Source organism: Hypanus sabinus, chromosome 27 (genome assembly GCF_030144855.1).
Source record: "Hypanus sabinus isolate sHypSab1 chromosome 27, sHypSab1.hap1, whole genome shotgun sequence".
In the NCBI taxonomy this organism is placed as follows: domain Eukaryota; kingdom Metazoa; phylum Chordata; class Chondrichthyes; order Myliobatiformes; family Dasyatidae; genus Hypanus; species Hypanus sabinus.
Genome location: NC_082732.1, coordinates 33,207,723 through 33,223,094, shown reverse-complemented (window position 1 = coordinate 33,223,094; position 15,372 = coordinate 33,207,723). Strand labels below are relative to the sequence as shown.

At 37.4% G+C, this 15,372-nt stretch overlaps 1 protein-coding gene across 1 annotated transcript in view; it reads right to left on the bottom strand.

Moving 5' to 3' along the window:
* Positions 1-383: 383 nt before the first annotated feature.
* wrap73 (WD repeat containing, antisense to TP73) overlaps positions 384-15,372 on the bottom strand; it is a 33,944-nt gene continuing 18,955 nt past the window's right edge. Inside the window, exons 4-12 of the mRNA XM_059952176.1 lie at positions 14,522-14,594; positions 12,633-12,736; positions 11,810-11,896; positions 8,308-8,442; positions 7,241-7,318; positions 6,069-6,174; positions 2,931-3,056; positions 1,890-2,081; positions 384-1,776 (exon numbers count right to left, since the gene is read on the bottom strand). Of these exons, the coding sequence (XP_059808159.1) occupies positions 1,667-1,776; positions 1,890-2,081; positions 2,931-3,056; positions 6,069-6,174; positions 7,241-7,318; positions 8,308-8,442; positions 11,810-11,896; positions 12,633-12,736; positions 14,522-14,594 (1,011 nt within the window). The 3' untranslated portion in view covers positions 384-1,666. The remainder of the gene's footprint in view (positions 1,777-1,889; positions 2,082-2,930; positions 3,057-6,068; positions 6,175-7,240; positions 7,319-8,307; positions 8,443-11,809; positions 11,897-12,632; positions 12,737-14,521; positions 14,595-15,372) is intronic.

Below are 15,372 nucleotides of genomic sequence, written 5' to 3'. Positions count from 1 at the left end.
CATGAGTCCATGTTGAAATGACAGTACATTCAAATTAAGTTTTGGAATGTAGATTATCAATTGAGCCATTAGCTTTAATTGAAGGGAAAAAAGCAGGTAATCCTGTTGTGCTGATAACTTTCATCTCTATTGCATTCCCAGCTGTTCTCTTAACATGCCATTTGTTTAAATTATATTTTCTAACAAATTATGACAAGGAAACTTCATACAAGCCAAGTTTAACATTGTTCTCTGAATCATTGAACAGTTTGAGAGATGCAACTGGGAATGATTCAAACCACCTTAGATTAAAAGCTTAAATTAACATTTATACTACTCCCTTAAACTCTAGTATAATTCCAAACCTTCATCAATAGGCTAAATAATTTTATAATCTTGCATAATGATGGACAAATGTAAATTTTATTTAAATCACATTCTACAAAAATTTACAGAGTGAATGATTCCACAATATGTCATTAATTGATCTTTATATACACAACAAATAGAAGACAGACATACCAATTTGTTTCATGGCTAATTTTTTTATGCCATGCAAAGACTTTAACAGTAAACTAGTTTACAAATCTGTGAAGCTTGTGCAGAAATCAAACTTAACTGCACAACATATGATAGCTAACAGCATTAAACTCTAGAAAATATATATAGATTAGTTAAATAATGTATTAAAATTAAGTAGAAAAGCAGTAGGGTGAAGTCAGTTCTTGGAATTTCAATATGAACTAAGCTTTTACTTTTTTTAAACTTAAATCAGAGCATTCCTCTTGGATCAATGAATAAAACATTTTTCAGGCACTGTACTATTGGTCTCCACCATTCAGTTAGGATGCAGCAGAATATACTCTATTCAGTACAATGGAACAAAATTGCCTTCTGTGCTGCCTGTTTCCATGATAGCTTAACATTAATTCAACATTACAGCAGCTTAGAATGAAACAACAATTTTAAGTCACTTCGTTCATAAGAATGAGTAACTTAAGACAGTGAAATTGCACAATCAAGGTTTACAATATGCATAATCAAAATAATCAATAGTTTTTAAAACAATGTCATGGCACATGGCAAAATGTCTAGCTGCAGCCCTGAGACAAATGAAGCCATATTTCAATGAATGAAACAAAGATCTATAATTTTACATTGATAGTTGCCTAAAACACCCATAAATGATGTTTACATCTTTGAGAAGCTATATACAACTCTCCTGTTTGAAGAGTCATATTTACATAGTGCCTTTCACTTGCATGAGATGTGCCAAGATCAATTAAAGATTTGACTGATCTTTATAACAAAACCCAAATTTTTTGTTGTGAATTTTCAACATTACACAATTTGGGAGTTTTTTTCAAGCAACTTCATCTTTTCTTCAATTAATAAGCAGACAACTTTCCAAGGATAACTGAGTGAATAATCAGTGAGGGAAACGTTGACCAATTTACAAGGAACCAATGTCAAACAGAAAAAGATTGCAGTCAAGATTTGAGATTCGCTGATTCATAGAATATGTAATATTATTTTTTAAAAATAGCTTTGGTACCTAAAAATAGTAAGTATATTTTTCACATTTTAATTTCCATTTCATAAGAAGAAGAGTTTCAGGGTCCGCAATGCACTTGACACATGGCAGAACCAGTGTAAACTTGTACTTTCATTTCTTAGGAGCATATTGTTAACTTTCATCTGCAGGTTCCAGATAACACACACACATTTGATCCTTACTCATTAGAATTAAGGAGTCTCCACTGGGATGCCATTGCAGTGATAAAACCTGGAAATCTCCTGCAGAAAGAGTTCAGATTTTAGAAAGATATCAAGAGAAAAGTAGTATTAGTTAAGAAAGCACAAAATATACATTCAGAGGTCTTTAGACTCTTCAGTTCCTCTATCTTTACCTTCAGCTGGTACTTCCACAGATAGACACCCTGCAGGAGACCACAGGTAAACCTTGTTGCTGCCAGTACAGATGGCCAACCGGGCTCTACGTGGGTCCCACTGGAAGGACCTGACAGCAGATATTTGCTCCAAAACCACAAACTGCTTCAGTCTCTGAGCATCCCATATCCACACAGTATTTGGCATGTTATCTTGTACAGGAGAAAAAGGGATAAGTGAACTATCCTGTTATTTGTTATAATTAATAGAAAAGGGAACATAATATTACAAACAAGGATTGTCAAGATTCCAATGATTCTTTTGAAGTTAGCCTACAAAGAAAGTGGTAAACAAAAGTACATTAAAAATGTCCTATTATCAACCATACTGAATAAATATTAAATGCAGTCATTTATAAAGGGAGGAATTCTAAGGAATACATTTTGCCAAAGCTGTAGTTGAGCATCCAAAAATGCTTGCTACATTGACTGCTGATTATGTTAAGGAATGAAAATGTTAAAAGTTCCAGAATTTAACACATCTTCTAGCCAAGAGTTAATCAAATGCACAGTAAAACAAAAACAACTGTTGTTTCATATAAAACATAACTGAAAGCATTGTTTCCTGTGTAGAGATATTTTACATCATATGGTGAGTGTGTTGACCACAATAAATGACACAATTCTCAAAAATTAAACTTAACAAAAGTTCTGCAGCAGGGAACAATTCAGTCCAGCAAAAAAATGTACAGCAAATTAACTCCCTTGGTATTATTCCAAACAAAGGCACAGACTGCTTAGGAAAAAAGCTACAGAGGCAGCTTCAAGCACAGTAGTGAACAAACACTAAAATAAAATGACAGAAGACTTCAAGGGCATTTTCACTTAAGCCTTTTCTCTTGCTAGAGGTGCCTGCCTCCATCCATATACTGCTAATTGCAAACACAATTTAGAAAACTAAATATGCACACCAATTCAAACTGCCATTCCTAATTGCAGATCAAGTCTTAAAGTCTACTAAAATGATTTTTAACCCACCACATATTGCTCCTACTAACATACCATTTCTGGTTGCCAAGAAACGGTTGTCGGGACTGAAAGCAATCATCCCAACACCCAATTTAGGATTTGCGCGATCTGGTTCAGGCTTCACTATTGGGACTTGAACTGGAGGCTGGCAAATCTCATCTGAAAAGAAAGAATCAGTAAGAGAAAGATAAATGTAGTGTTTAACTAAATATGACAATGAGCCCCGCAAATTACCACAGGAAAAGTGAAGTTTCGTTTTGGGATCTTTTGAAGTACTAAAGTAACAGCATTTCTACTGTCTTCTCATGAAACAAATCTGTCTTGGATATTTTACTTCCCACGAGCTTAAAAATTTCTGTTACCCCAGCTATTCTGGGAAGTAAATACTCAAAAGAATGCTAGTGTTCGAATTGGGGAGATTTGAAAAAGACAATGAGATTTGAACTGCATGGATAATACAAAAGGGAGCTGAGAGCTTCAGCATTAGTAAGTGAGAAGGTGGAGAACTCAGTAGGAGGTTGAGGTGTCCAAAGGTGAAAAATTAACCCTTATGTCTGAGGATACATGATTTTATCGCACATGAACAATGGGCTCTGTACAACAGTATCATGCACTCAGAAATACCAATCAGAGTGACATACTGCACAGAAACAGGCCCTTCAATCTACTAATTCTGCACTCAAACCTGAAAATGGCTTTCAGTATGCAAGTTTGAACAAGCTTGTTTTGGTCCTTCAAGTCTGGTCATTTGCTGAATGTACAAATTAACTGTGGAACAGTGATTTATTATGACAAAATGATCCTCAAGAGAAAAGAATTGGGTATCCTATACTAACAGTCATACTTTTACTTGGGTCACATATTCACAAAGGCCTCCTTATTTAGAGGCAATAGAATTTGAGAAGGGTTTAACTGTTATAACAACCTGCAGGCAAAGGAGTTTATTTGTTTGATGCAGATTTACATGTCAAAAAAGGAAGAACACTCGAAAAAAAATCAATTCACCAAGCTTCTGTTCTTCCAAATAAAGATTGTGTGGGCTGAATATGGTTATGAAATTGTGTGAAGTAACAGCTGGTGGGCTGTGATTATCTAAAAATCAGATACATTCTAGGATTGTATATCCACTTTCACATACTGTACATATTCCGTTTTACCTCACAACAGTGCTTAGAAGAGAAACTAAATTTAGTTTAAATTGCTCTACAAGATTCTGTTGGAGTGCAAGCAAGTGTGGAAAGGGAATAACGTTTTAACGCATTTACTTAATTTACTTGACCTTCTGTCAGAAAATCAAAGAGAAAAAACTTCATTGCTATATTTACAAGTTTAAAACTGCAGACCAATTTAACAACTTTACAGCTAAAGACAAGGCACAGAAAGTGGGTCAAAATAAATAGGATTACAGATGCTGGAATCTCAAGTAAGAAACAAACTGTTGGAAGAACTCAGCTGGTTGAGTCACATCTATAGAGGCAATGGCTCTCTGCAAAGTAAGTGCGAAGCTGAGCCCAAGCAATTGGAAGCTTGCTGAATCAACTTCTTCATTGTGTTGAATGAACTGAGCAATCAATAGGAATGCTCCAATAAAATCACAGCCTCCTGGGCTAACTGGTGGAGATTAGAGAGATGAAGTAGGGTTTTTGCTATCTGCCATAAATAGAATAACAAATTCTGGGCCTGAACAGATCAGGTTCAATGTACCAAGTGCAATTTCCCATCTGCTAAATCAACAAACTGTAGCAGTGTGCTACACGCAGCGCTAAAATTACGACACGGAGTCGGTAACTGCAGTCGAAGGAAAAAACTTTATTCAAAATCCTCAGCCTCACTTTTAAGCCTCCCTCAACCTGCCCCCCGTGGCGCAGAGGCTCCAAAGCTCTGTGCTCGCAAATCCCCATAGGCTATCTAATTGTGAGCCGGTTCAGATGTGCCAGGAAATGGGTCGCCACATAACCCACCCCCCCCCCCCACCCCAGAACCTGCTTGGGAGGTCGGCCTCTGCGCCGAGGTGCCGGAAACTCAGCCGGTTGTGCCAGGTCCACATGGGCCAGTTTGAGGCGGTCCACCGTGAAAACCTCTTTCCCCCCAACATCCAGCACGAACGTGGAATTGGGCTTCGGCTTGCTGGAACCATAGGTTCGGTCGCTGTGTCCAGAAACCCGGCAGTTTCAACGAAACCGCATGAACAGAGGCGGCATCGGTCATTTCTGGTCCAAAAATCGTTTGGACCGTCGGGGTCACCAATTGTAGCGGTGTGCTACACGCAGCGCTAAAATTAAGACACGGAGTCGGTAACTGCAGTCGAAGGAAAAAACTTTATTCGAAATCCTCAGCCTCACTTTTAAGCCTCCCTCAACCTCCAAAGCTCTGTGCTCGCAAACCCCCGTTGGCTATCTAATTGTGAGCCGGTTCGGATGTGCCAGGAAATGGGTCGCCACAAAACTATGCTCTCATGGAGAAATTTCTATACACTTCCTTTCAGAGTAGGTAGTGTGAAGAAATAGTAACAATTAACATTTCATGGGTAACACACTAATGATGAAAATAGAAAAGATTCAGATTTATTTATCACATGTACGTCAAAATGCGAACATTTGCATCAATGACCTAAAGCTGCCCACAAATGTCACTACACCTGGCACCAACTAAGCACCTGTACAGTGCTCAGCAGAACAACACAGAACACAACAAGCAACATAACAAAACAAGCCCCTTTCCTCTCCTCCCATCAACACACTTGGGCAGTCCTCCAACTTGTCAGGGCTCAAGGCTTCAGCTATCAGGGTTTGAATTACGATTGACCTTTAGGCTACGATCTTTGGTATCGACTGCTGGACTAGCTGATGGCAGGACCCCAAACTACAGGCTCGCCAACGGACTGGCCCTTGTGCCTCCTGCTTGTACAGATATCCGAGAACCCACCAACCACAGATGTCCTTCAGCACCAGCCCACGTAGCTGGCCTTCCATTATGTAGTGGAGGCTGAGACTCCAGATGTCCTTCATCACCTGTACACATTGCTGGACTTCAAACATGGGAGCTTGGAGCAAAGGTATGACTTCTAACCTCCCCACATCTTTGACCCTAAACTGACCTGTACCTCCCATCTCTGTCCCCAAAACCATCTCCACAAACTTAAAAATAAATTAAAGATGTACTATTACTTACATTTACTTTCTGAGCTGAACAAGGAACTTGCTCCAGTTGCAAGTGGAGGAAGTAACAAAGCCCCAGCAGCAATGTCTGGGCGACTTTCAACCTCCTTATATATAACCTATAAGCAGAGGGATGGGGGTTGGAGTTAGAAACTGCCACAGCAAAAATTTCTTATGCTTGCTTTTCTTACCTGCAACTGAAGATAACTAAGAAAGTACAACATACACAGAGGTTACCAAGCAGTTGGAGTAAGCATGGAGACTGTCATGCCCATGGTCATGCAAGGATGTGGTATTCCAGTACTTAGCCAATTACAGCTTCAGATTCCAAATTATCTTCTTTTGTACAGAGTTGCCTGTTTTGGTTAATATAGTGATTTAAAATTTTGCCATTTCACCCAGAGTGGGAGACATTCAAAACAGCATCTCCCATACTTCTGTGGAAAAGGTAGTCTATGTTTTCTAACATTGTTCCACACACTGACCTAAATACGTTGTTTTTTTCCCCCCATCATTCCGAACCATGAAAAAAGCAGACTTAGAACATGGAAGTAAGTCTCAATTGCATAAGGAAGCAAATGAACATTTGTACACATTTGACTTTCACCATTCTGATTGCTGATCTTGTCTACTTATTCAGATGGACTATAATGCAATACAGTCTAGTACTGGAATAATTACCTCTCCAACTTACAAATATTTCAGTAACAATTTGGCTATGTTAGTTATTTGTTACAGAACTTAAACTCTAGTTAACATTCATCACAAATTACCTTCATGGACTGATAGATACTAATTACTTGAATATCAAGCATCTTAAAGTTCTCAATAAGATCTAATGAATTGTAATGATGTTGCCAAGTCCAGTTATCATTCTACATTATCGATAATTTATTTTCTGGTGATTTTGGCTGTGGAATAAACTTTAAACAAATTAACCAAAGAACTTCTTTCTCTTATTTTGAAAGTGTCAGGGAATATTTAAGGTCTCTTGAACAGGCATATGGGATTTAGTTTAATGCTCAACCACTTAACATTTATAATGCTAGAGTACCACTAAAACACAGGAGTATCTGTAGAAAATTGTTCAAACATACAAAAGCAGCATCTTTTTAAACTCAAACATTGTCCTTTCATTTCAAATAACCCACTCCCACCCTAATTTAGAAAGAACCACTTACTTACACTTTTAGAATCTTTGATAGTTGGAAGATGTTCCAATTCCACAATCATTCTCCAGGTCACATGATTTAAAATTCTCACCTAATTCATTGTTAGATCATTATAATTAAAATTTCCTTCAATAACAAAATTCACATAGAATATTTCAAAATGATTAAAGTCAAAAATTCTCAAAAGAGGGGCTCTTTATCTTAGAAAAAGTTGGACAAAACTGTTCACAATATTCAAGGTGAAGCCTCACCAGTGTCTTATAAAGCCTCAGCATCACATCCTTGCTCTTGTATTCTAGACCTCTCAATATGAATGCTAACATGGCATTTGCTTTCCTCAGCACCGACTCAACCTGCAAATGAACCTTTAGGGTGTTCTCCTTTGCATCTCAGATTTTTGGAGTTTCTCCCCGTTTAGAAAATAGTCTCCACATTTATTCCTACTACCAAAGTGGATGACCATACATTTTCCAACATTGTATTTCATTTGCTTCTGCATCCTACATGTTTCCTCAACACTACCTGCCCCCTTCACCAATCTTCGTATCATCTGCAAACTTGGTAACTAGCTTTTTTCCACCTCTCCCTCCGTAACTCTTGCAGCATACTTTGCTTTAGTGTATAAATTTTGATTATGATTTCCCATCATAATCCATCTAAGCCAAATGTTCTGCAATTTCTATCCATAAACCTTTCCACCTCTCCAAGACTTTGCTAAAAAGTCATGTTGTTGTCAAAGCTTTCAGCAACACTTCTTAAAGCTATAGTCCCAAATAACATTTGGTTCTGCATCAATTTCTGATTCATTACGTCCCTTGTGAAGTCCAATGGGTGGGTTTGTTATATGGTGACGTATCTGTACTTTGATCATTTTCCTTTGAACTACATATATACCGTCAAATGAAACAACATTCCTTTGGACTAAGGTGCATTAACACAGTACATAAAACTCACACACAACGAAGGAAATATTACCACAAAGAGTTCTCTCTGAAAATGTTTGTTGACCTTTACTTGTTTTCACCAATTTCTGACAAGATTTGTTAGCAGGCTATTAACTTTCTATTTCACATCTCTTACCTTTTCATCATAGCTGCCAATGGCCAGAAACTGGCTGCTCGGACTCCATGCAACAGATTTCACACCAAGAGACCACTGGTATGCACTGTATGTGGATAGCAAGCGCCCATCCAATGAGTATAAAAGGACTTTATACTGGAAGGACAAAAAAAAAGACCTTACTTAGTACTGAGGGTGGCAAATGTGTCTATATATCAAAGTGTGTAAGACATCAAAAGGAATTTCATTTAAGAGACGAGAGTGGCAGAGGGGTAGTCAGTACTCAGAAACGTGTGTTCTTTCTGCCAATTCCTACACTTTGTTATTAATGTTTAAGTAAAAACAATCTTGCATCTCTCCGCCATATTTTAGAACTTCAGTACATTCAAACCATTTTACAGCCAATTCAAATTCAAGTTTAAGTTTATTGTCATCAACCGTACAACTTCACTCTACCCATTACTGAATGTCCTTGCAACCTGTGGACTCACTTTCTAGGACCCTTCATCTCATGTTCCCAATATTTATTACAGTACTTATTTAGTTTTTGTACTTGCACAGTTTATCTTTTGAACATGAGTTGAACGCCTAGATTGGTGTGGTCTTTATTGATTCTATAATGGTTATTACTCTATTATGGATTTATTGAGTATGCCCTAAGAAAATGAATCTCAGGGTTGTACATGGTGACATGTAAAGTGACGTGCAAAAGTTTGGGCACCCCGGTCAAAATTTCTGTTACTGTGAATAGCTAAGCGAGTAAAAGATGACCAGGCATAAAGGCATAAAGGCATAAAGTTAAAGATGATACATTTCTTTAATAATTTAAGCGAGAATACTTTTTTTTCCATCCTTTACAGTTTCAAAATAACAAAAAAGGAAATGGTTCTGAAGCAAAAAGTTTGGGCATCCTGTAGTCAGTACTTAGTAATACCCACTTTGGCAAGTATCACAGCTTGTAAATGCTTTCTGTAGCCAGCTAAGAGTCTTTCAATTCTTGTTTGGGGGATTTTCGCCATTCTTCCTTGCAAAAGGCTTCAAGTTCTGTGAGATTCTTGGGCCATCTTGCATGCACTGCTCTTTTGAGGTCTATATACAGATTTTCCATGATGTTTAGGTCGGAGGACTGTGAGGGCCATGGCAAAACCTTCAGCTTGCACCTCTTGAGGTAGCCCATTGTGGATTTTGAGGTGTGATTAGGATCATTATCCTGTTGTAGAAGCCATCCTCTTTAATTTGCTGGTATTTAATTGAATTCATTCTCCCCTCTACCAGTGAAATGTTCCCCGTACCACTGGCTGCAACACAAGCCCAAAGCATGATTGATTCACTCCTGTGCTTAACATGTTCTTTTCATGAAATTCTGCACCCTTTTTTCTCCAAACATACCTTTGCTCATTGCGGCCAGAGTTCTATTTTAACTTCATCATCCACAGGATTTGTTTCCAAAATGCATCAGGCTTGTTTAGATGTTCCTTTGCAAACTTCTGATGATGAATTTTTTGGTGAGGACACAGGAAAGGTTTTCTTCTGATGACTCTTCCATGAAGGTCACGTTTGTGTAGGTGTCGCTGCACAATAGAACAGTGCACCACCACTCCAGAGTCTGCTAAACCTTCCTGAAGGTCTTTTGCAGTCAAACAGGGGTTTTGATTTGCCTTTCGAGGAATCCTACAAGCAGTTCTCTCGGAAAGTTCTTTTAGTCTTCCAGACCTCAACTTGACTTCCACTGTTCCTGTTAACTGCTATTTCTTAATTACATTACGAACTGAGGAAATGGCTACCTGAAAACACTTTGCTATCTTCTTATAGCCTTCTCCTGCTTTGTGGGCATCATTTATTTTAATTTTCAGAGTGCTAGGCAGCTGTTTACAGGAACCCATGGCTGCTGATTGTTGGGACAAGGTTTGAGGAGTCAGGGTATTTATAAAGCTTTGAAATTTGCATCACCTGGCCTTTCCTGATGATTGTGAACAAGCCATAGCCCTAACAAGCTAATTAAGTTATGAGACCTTGGTAAAAGTTATCTGAGAGCTCAAATCTCTTGGGGTGCCCAAACTTTTGCATGGTGGTCCTTTCCTTTTTTCCCCACTCTAAAATCGTACAAAACACTAATCTTGCTTAAACTGTTGAAAATAATGTTTCATCTTTAACTCTATGACTTCTGGCGATCAGTTCGTCTTCTACTCACTTAACTATTCACAGTAACAGAAATTTTGATCGGGGTGCCCAAACTTTTGCATGCCACTGTATATACTTTGATAATACATTTACTTTGAACTTGCATTACGGCGCCAAATGAAACAACATTCCTCTGGACCAAGTGCACAACACAGTATATATAACACACACAAAGATAATATTACAACAAATAAATTAACAAATAATAAAATGCATTTATGACACCAGTCTAACAGTCAACAGTATATGCTACTGCCTTTTCATACATGATGAGACGTGGATGGTGCCAGGGAGTTCTGTAGATTCATGACCTGGAGGAGGAAGCTATTTCTAACAATCTAATGCTACAGTACCTCCTGCCTGATTGTCAGATGGCAGGGATCATTGACAATGCTAATATTACAAAGCCAATGAAATTCTTTGAAAGCTAATATCACCGATGTATCAGACAATTTCAAAAAGTTCCATCAAAAAGCAAGCTAAGTTATTTGGAAGTGGGTTTAAAAATTATTTTATTTGAAGGGATAAACTTTGATAAAAACATCAGAACTTCTTTTTCTTCAATAGTAGCCACTAGCGTCCACTTAGAAGCATTGACATACCTTTTGTTCTATGTCTCAGTACAGTGACGATACCCATAATCTGCTTTTTCAGAGGTAAGTGTGCTGTCATTGAATCAGGTCTGATACTGAGGGTATCTAAATGCAAGCTCTCCCATTTTGCATTTGATGGCTCTGGGCCTGTATTCTTTGGAGTTTAGAAGGATAAGAGGATTTGCCTGAAACCCACTGAATATTAAAGGCTGGGCTAGACTGGACATGGACAGGATATTTCTAATAGTGAGAGTGTCTAGGACCAGAGGGCACAGCCCTCGAATAGAAAGATGGCTCTCTAAAACAGAGATGAGGAGAAGTTTATTAAGCCAGAGGGTGGTGAATCTGTGGAATTAATTGCCAGACAGCTGTGGAGGTCAAGTTATTGGGTATATCTGAAGTGGAGATTGATAGATTCTTGACTAGTAAGGGCATCAAAGATTATGCATAAAAGGCAGGAGAACGGGGTGGGAATGAAGATAATCAGCCATGATTGAATGCCAGATCAGACTCAATTGACTGAATGACATAATTCTGCTGTATGTCTTATGGTCAAATGGACCACATGTTGGTGTGATTTTAACATTTGAAATTCTGTTCTATTAAAAGGCCAAGAACTCCATGTTAACCATTTCCTGTTGACTTACTTCAAAACATTTAGTTATTTTAAGGGCAGTGATGTTTCATGCTATTTGACAGTTATCAAATATTCTAGCGGCAACCCTTCACCCCTCAGAGGAGTTACTCACTTCCAAACAGGAATCCCAGACTGCCAACACACAGCCATTCGGTGAAAATTCAATACCAGCTAGGTCCTGAGTCTCAGTTTCAAAATGCTGAAATTACACACAAAAGTTTAATGATAAAAGTGAAGGCATTTACCACATTAATTTCAGTAAAGCTGACTTTAAACAGATATTTACTTAATACCATTTACAGAAATACAAGGTGGTAATGCCAGAATTATGTTATATTCAGATCCCATTATTTTACTATTTGTGAAATGAAGCTGCTGGGAGGTGCAGCATAGGAAAGTGGTGCAGACAACTGAATTGCTCCATTATGTGGCAAATTACATAATAGCTTAAATCTAAAAATTCAATCCAGATTAAGGTAGAAACTTAGATTGTTCCAGAGTTTAAGTATGGGATAGTAACAAAATTCAGATTGCTGAAAGGCATTAATCAGAAACTTGCTACCAGCACAATACGATTTGATTTATTTGGAGTATGAGGAATAACAGTGTCACTCCTACTTAGTCTGTCTGTACACAATTCAAACTCCATGACTATGGTCTGGCTAAAAGTCACAAAAAGAAAGATATTCTATTTTCTAGCACTACTAACGTTTACCTTAATGGACTTTTTTTTAGAAAACACTTTTCTTCCAGTTGCCAATGATCTTGCACTTGGAAAAATTTCAATTTTATAAGTGTAGAAAATTTGAACTTAAAACCTGGAACAATTTTACCTGATAGGTCCAGAACAGTGCACAAGATGCAAAAATTAGCACTGGGTCATACATCTCTTAATAAGGAATAATGTGTTTGCTTTTATAAATGAAGTTAATTACCCTCAGCAGCTGCAACTCACTGCACACAAAGATACTGATGTAATCCTTGCAGTCCCTTCTCTCGGCCAGTGCCATGTAGCGGCCATCCTTAGTGAAATCCACCCCTGAAGGTCAAAAACAAGAATTTAATGCATGCCTTTTATTAGATTGTCAAAATCTTGAGGTTTTATGCAATTACATGCACAAAATTCCTAAAACCCAATCACCATTATTTGATATAATTACACTAAAGCTTTGTTAGAACTGAATGTTTTAATCACAGCTTTTAAAATAACTTTTAATATCATTTAAAACAAGTGTTTATAAACTCAATATTATGCAAATGCAAGATACATCCCTTCACATACCAAAAAGAATTCAACACAATAGCATTCAGAGACTACTTTACATTAGTCCAGAAAGTCAACCGGGCATTTCCAGGTGCATGTTCCTGAGATTATACGGTCTTCCCAGAAGAGCGTCAAACTGGGTACCTGCCAGTTAGGCAAATTATTCACATTTATTCTTGGGTATCATCCCTACTCAGCTCTGTACCCTAGTTCTGGGATTCCAAATCCAATTATCATGCGTCAACAGCATCACAGATCAGTTTAGCTAACAAACTATAGTTGATACCTGAAAATTACTTCAAGCTTGTATTTTTAAATTCTTTTTGGACTTACTCAAATTAACATGACTTGAAGTTTCAAACTATGGCAATGCAAAAATCTATTCCTCATTGTTATAAATTACAGAGGTTCAAATAGAAAACAAAAATATTTGTCTTCTGAGAATTTGTCAAAAACCTGTGGATGTTAACATACATGTGATTTTTCCTAAAGAGGTAATAACTATGTTCGTTCTTAAACAGCACATTATCAATCTTCTTTGTTGACAAGTTGACGGTTTCCTTAAGGTTATCCAAACCTACTCTAAAACTCAAAGGCTTGGTGGAGTACTTGGAAAGATGATGTTACATGATGTGATCAGAGTACAGACCTTAAATACAACAGTCACAAAGGAATCCAGGAGAAACTTCTGCCTGAAAGTCAAGAATACTGAATACTCTTTGACATGGAATACTTGAGGTGATAGTCTAGAAACATTAAAATGTAACCCAAGAACTTGAAGCAGAAAGGAAGAGAATAATATACTGATATAGTTATCAGGAGCATAAATGGCAGGATGGTTGGACCAAGTGGCTGGTTTCACTGCTACCTAACCATTCAAAGCTGAAGATATTCGGTCTGAATTTACAGTCACCTGGTGGTAAAGGTTGGTATTTTACAATTACTCTCCGGTCAGATAGCAGACCAAAGAATGATTGGTTTCAGCTGAAAGTAAGCAGTGATGGTAAGAAATCCAATGTACAGTTAGGTTAATTAATCTTGATTTTGCTTATTTTTCCTCCTCAGCCAATTGGAATGTGTTGATTCTTTCTTTCTCCCTGTTCCTTCAATTCCACATTACTATAACCTCTAAGACAGACATGCAGTGGTCCAAACAGGTAGATATTCAATCATTCCTCCTGAGGAAACTCATCTTAAGAAAGCAGCCTGTTCAAGATCAAAAGTTGCATGGTGGAAAAAAAATACAGTACAATTCATTTGAAGTGTCCTTTATACCCACTTTGAATATGCACACAAGGATTCTCCAAGAAGTTCTTTTATATTTCACTTTCTCTAACATCTACAGTACAATTCCAGAACTTCCTGACAGAATAATGAACAAATAGCCAACCTTCATACACTAAATGGGATTAGGAAAGGCCCAACAAATAATAAAAAATATCATAAATACATCCTGGACTAAAGTATATACAAACTATGAAGTGTTTACATTTGTCCTTAATTCCACAAGATTAACACTTCTTATGTCATCCTTTGAACCAACATTGTTCCTCCACTTACCATGCTGACAAGCTTTGGGATACTTGATATAAGATACAGATTTGGTGCACAACGACCAGACGGTGATTCTCAGCTGTCAAGATAGATAAACATTTATTTCATTGCTGCAGCAAGTAAAGAATGCAGGGACTCCAACTCAGCTGCAATACTGCAGAAATTGATCTGTGCAGGCTTGCTGACTACATTTCTACAATGAATAACAACCCCATCTGAAGAAATTACAAAATGTTAATCAAAAACTTGATTTTCAGCACACTTCTCATGTGGTAACCTTAATGTGATATTTAACCTGAATACAAATGCCAGACAGTTCCAAATATAGGAGCATTATAACAAGTCAGTTCAACTTGTATATAGTGTTGCAGGTTATCCCTAAATCTTGAGATAGGGAATGGGATTGAGGGGGAAAAAATTGGCAGGCCAAGCTTTCAGATAACAACTATCTTGCATTCAACTGAATACTGTATGTGTCATTATCTGATACAAAAGTAAAAAAAAAACCTAAAATTCTGTAACCAACTGAGTTACCAAACTGTTCTTAAAAATCTTCTGCTAGCACATACTTAGAAGTCATCCCATAATTTAATATGCAGCACATATTTCTATTTACCTTAAAACAATCTATAAAGCACTACCCACGGAATATTGATGCAATAACTTTGTGGAATTTTCTTCTTACAATGCTGGCAACACAAAGCAGCAATAGTTTTAATAAAATCAGCACGGCAGTTACACTACAACTCCTCTTCACCAATGGCTGCACATAAAGATAGTAATGAACCAAAATGTACTGCAAAGTTGATTCTTAAGGTAGGTCAGGTGAACCAATCTCCAACAATTAGTTGATTTTG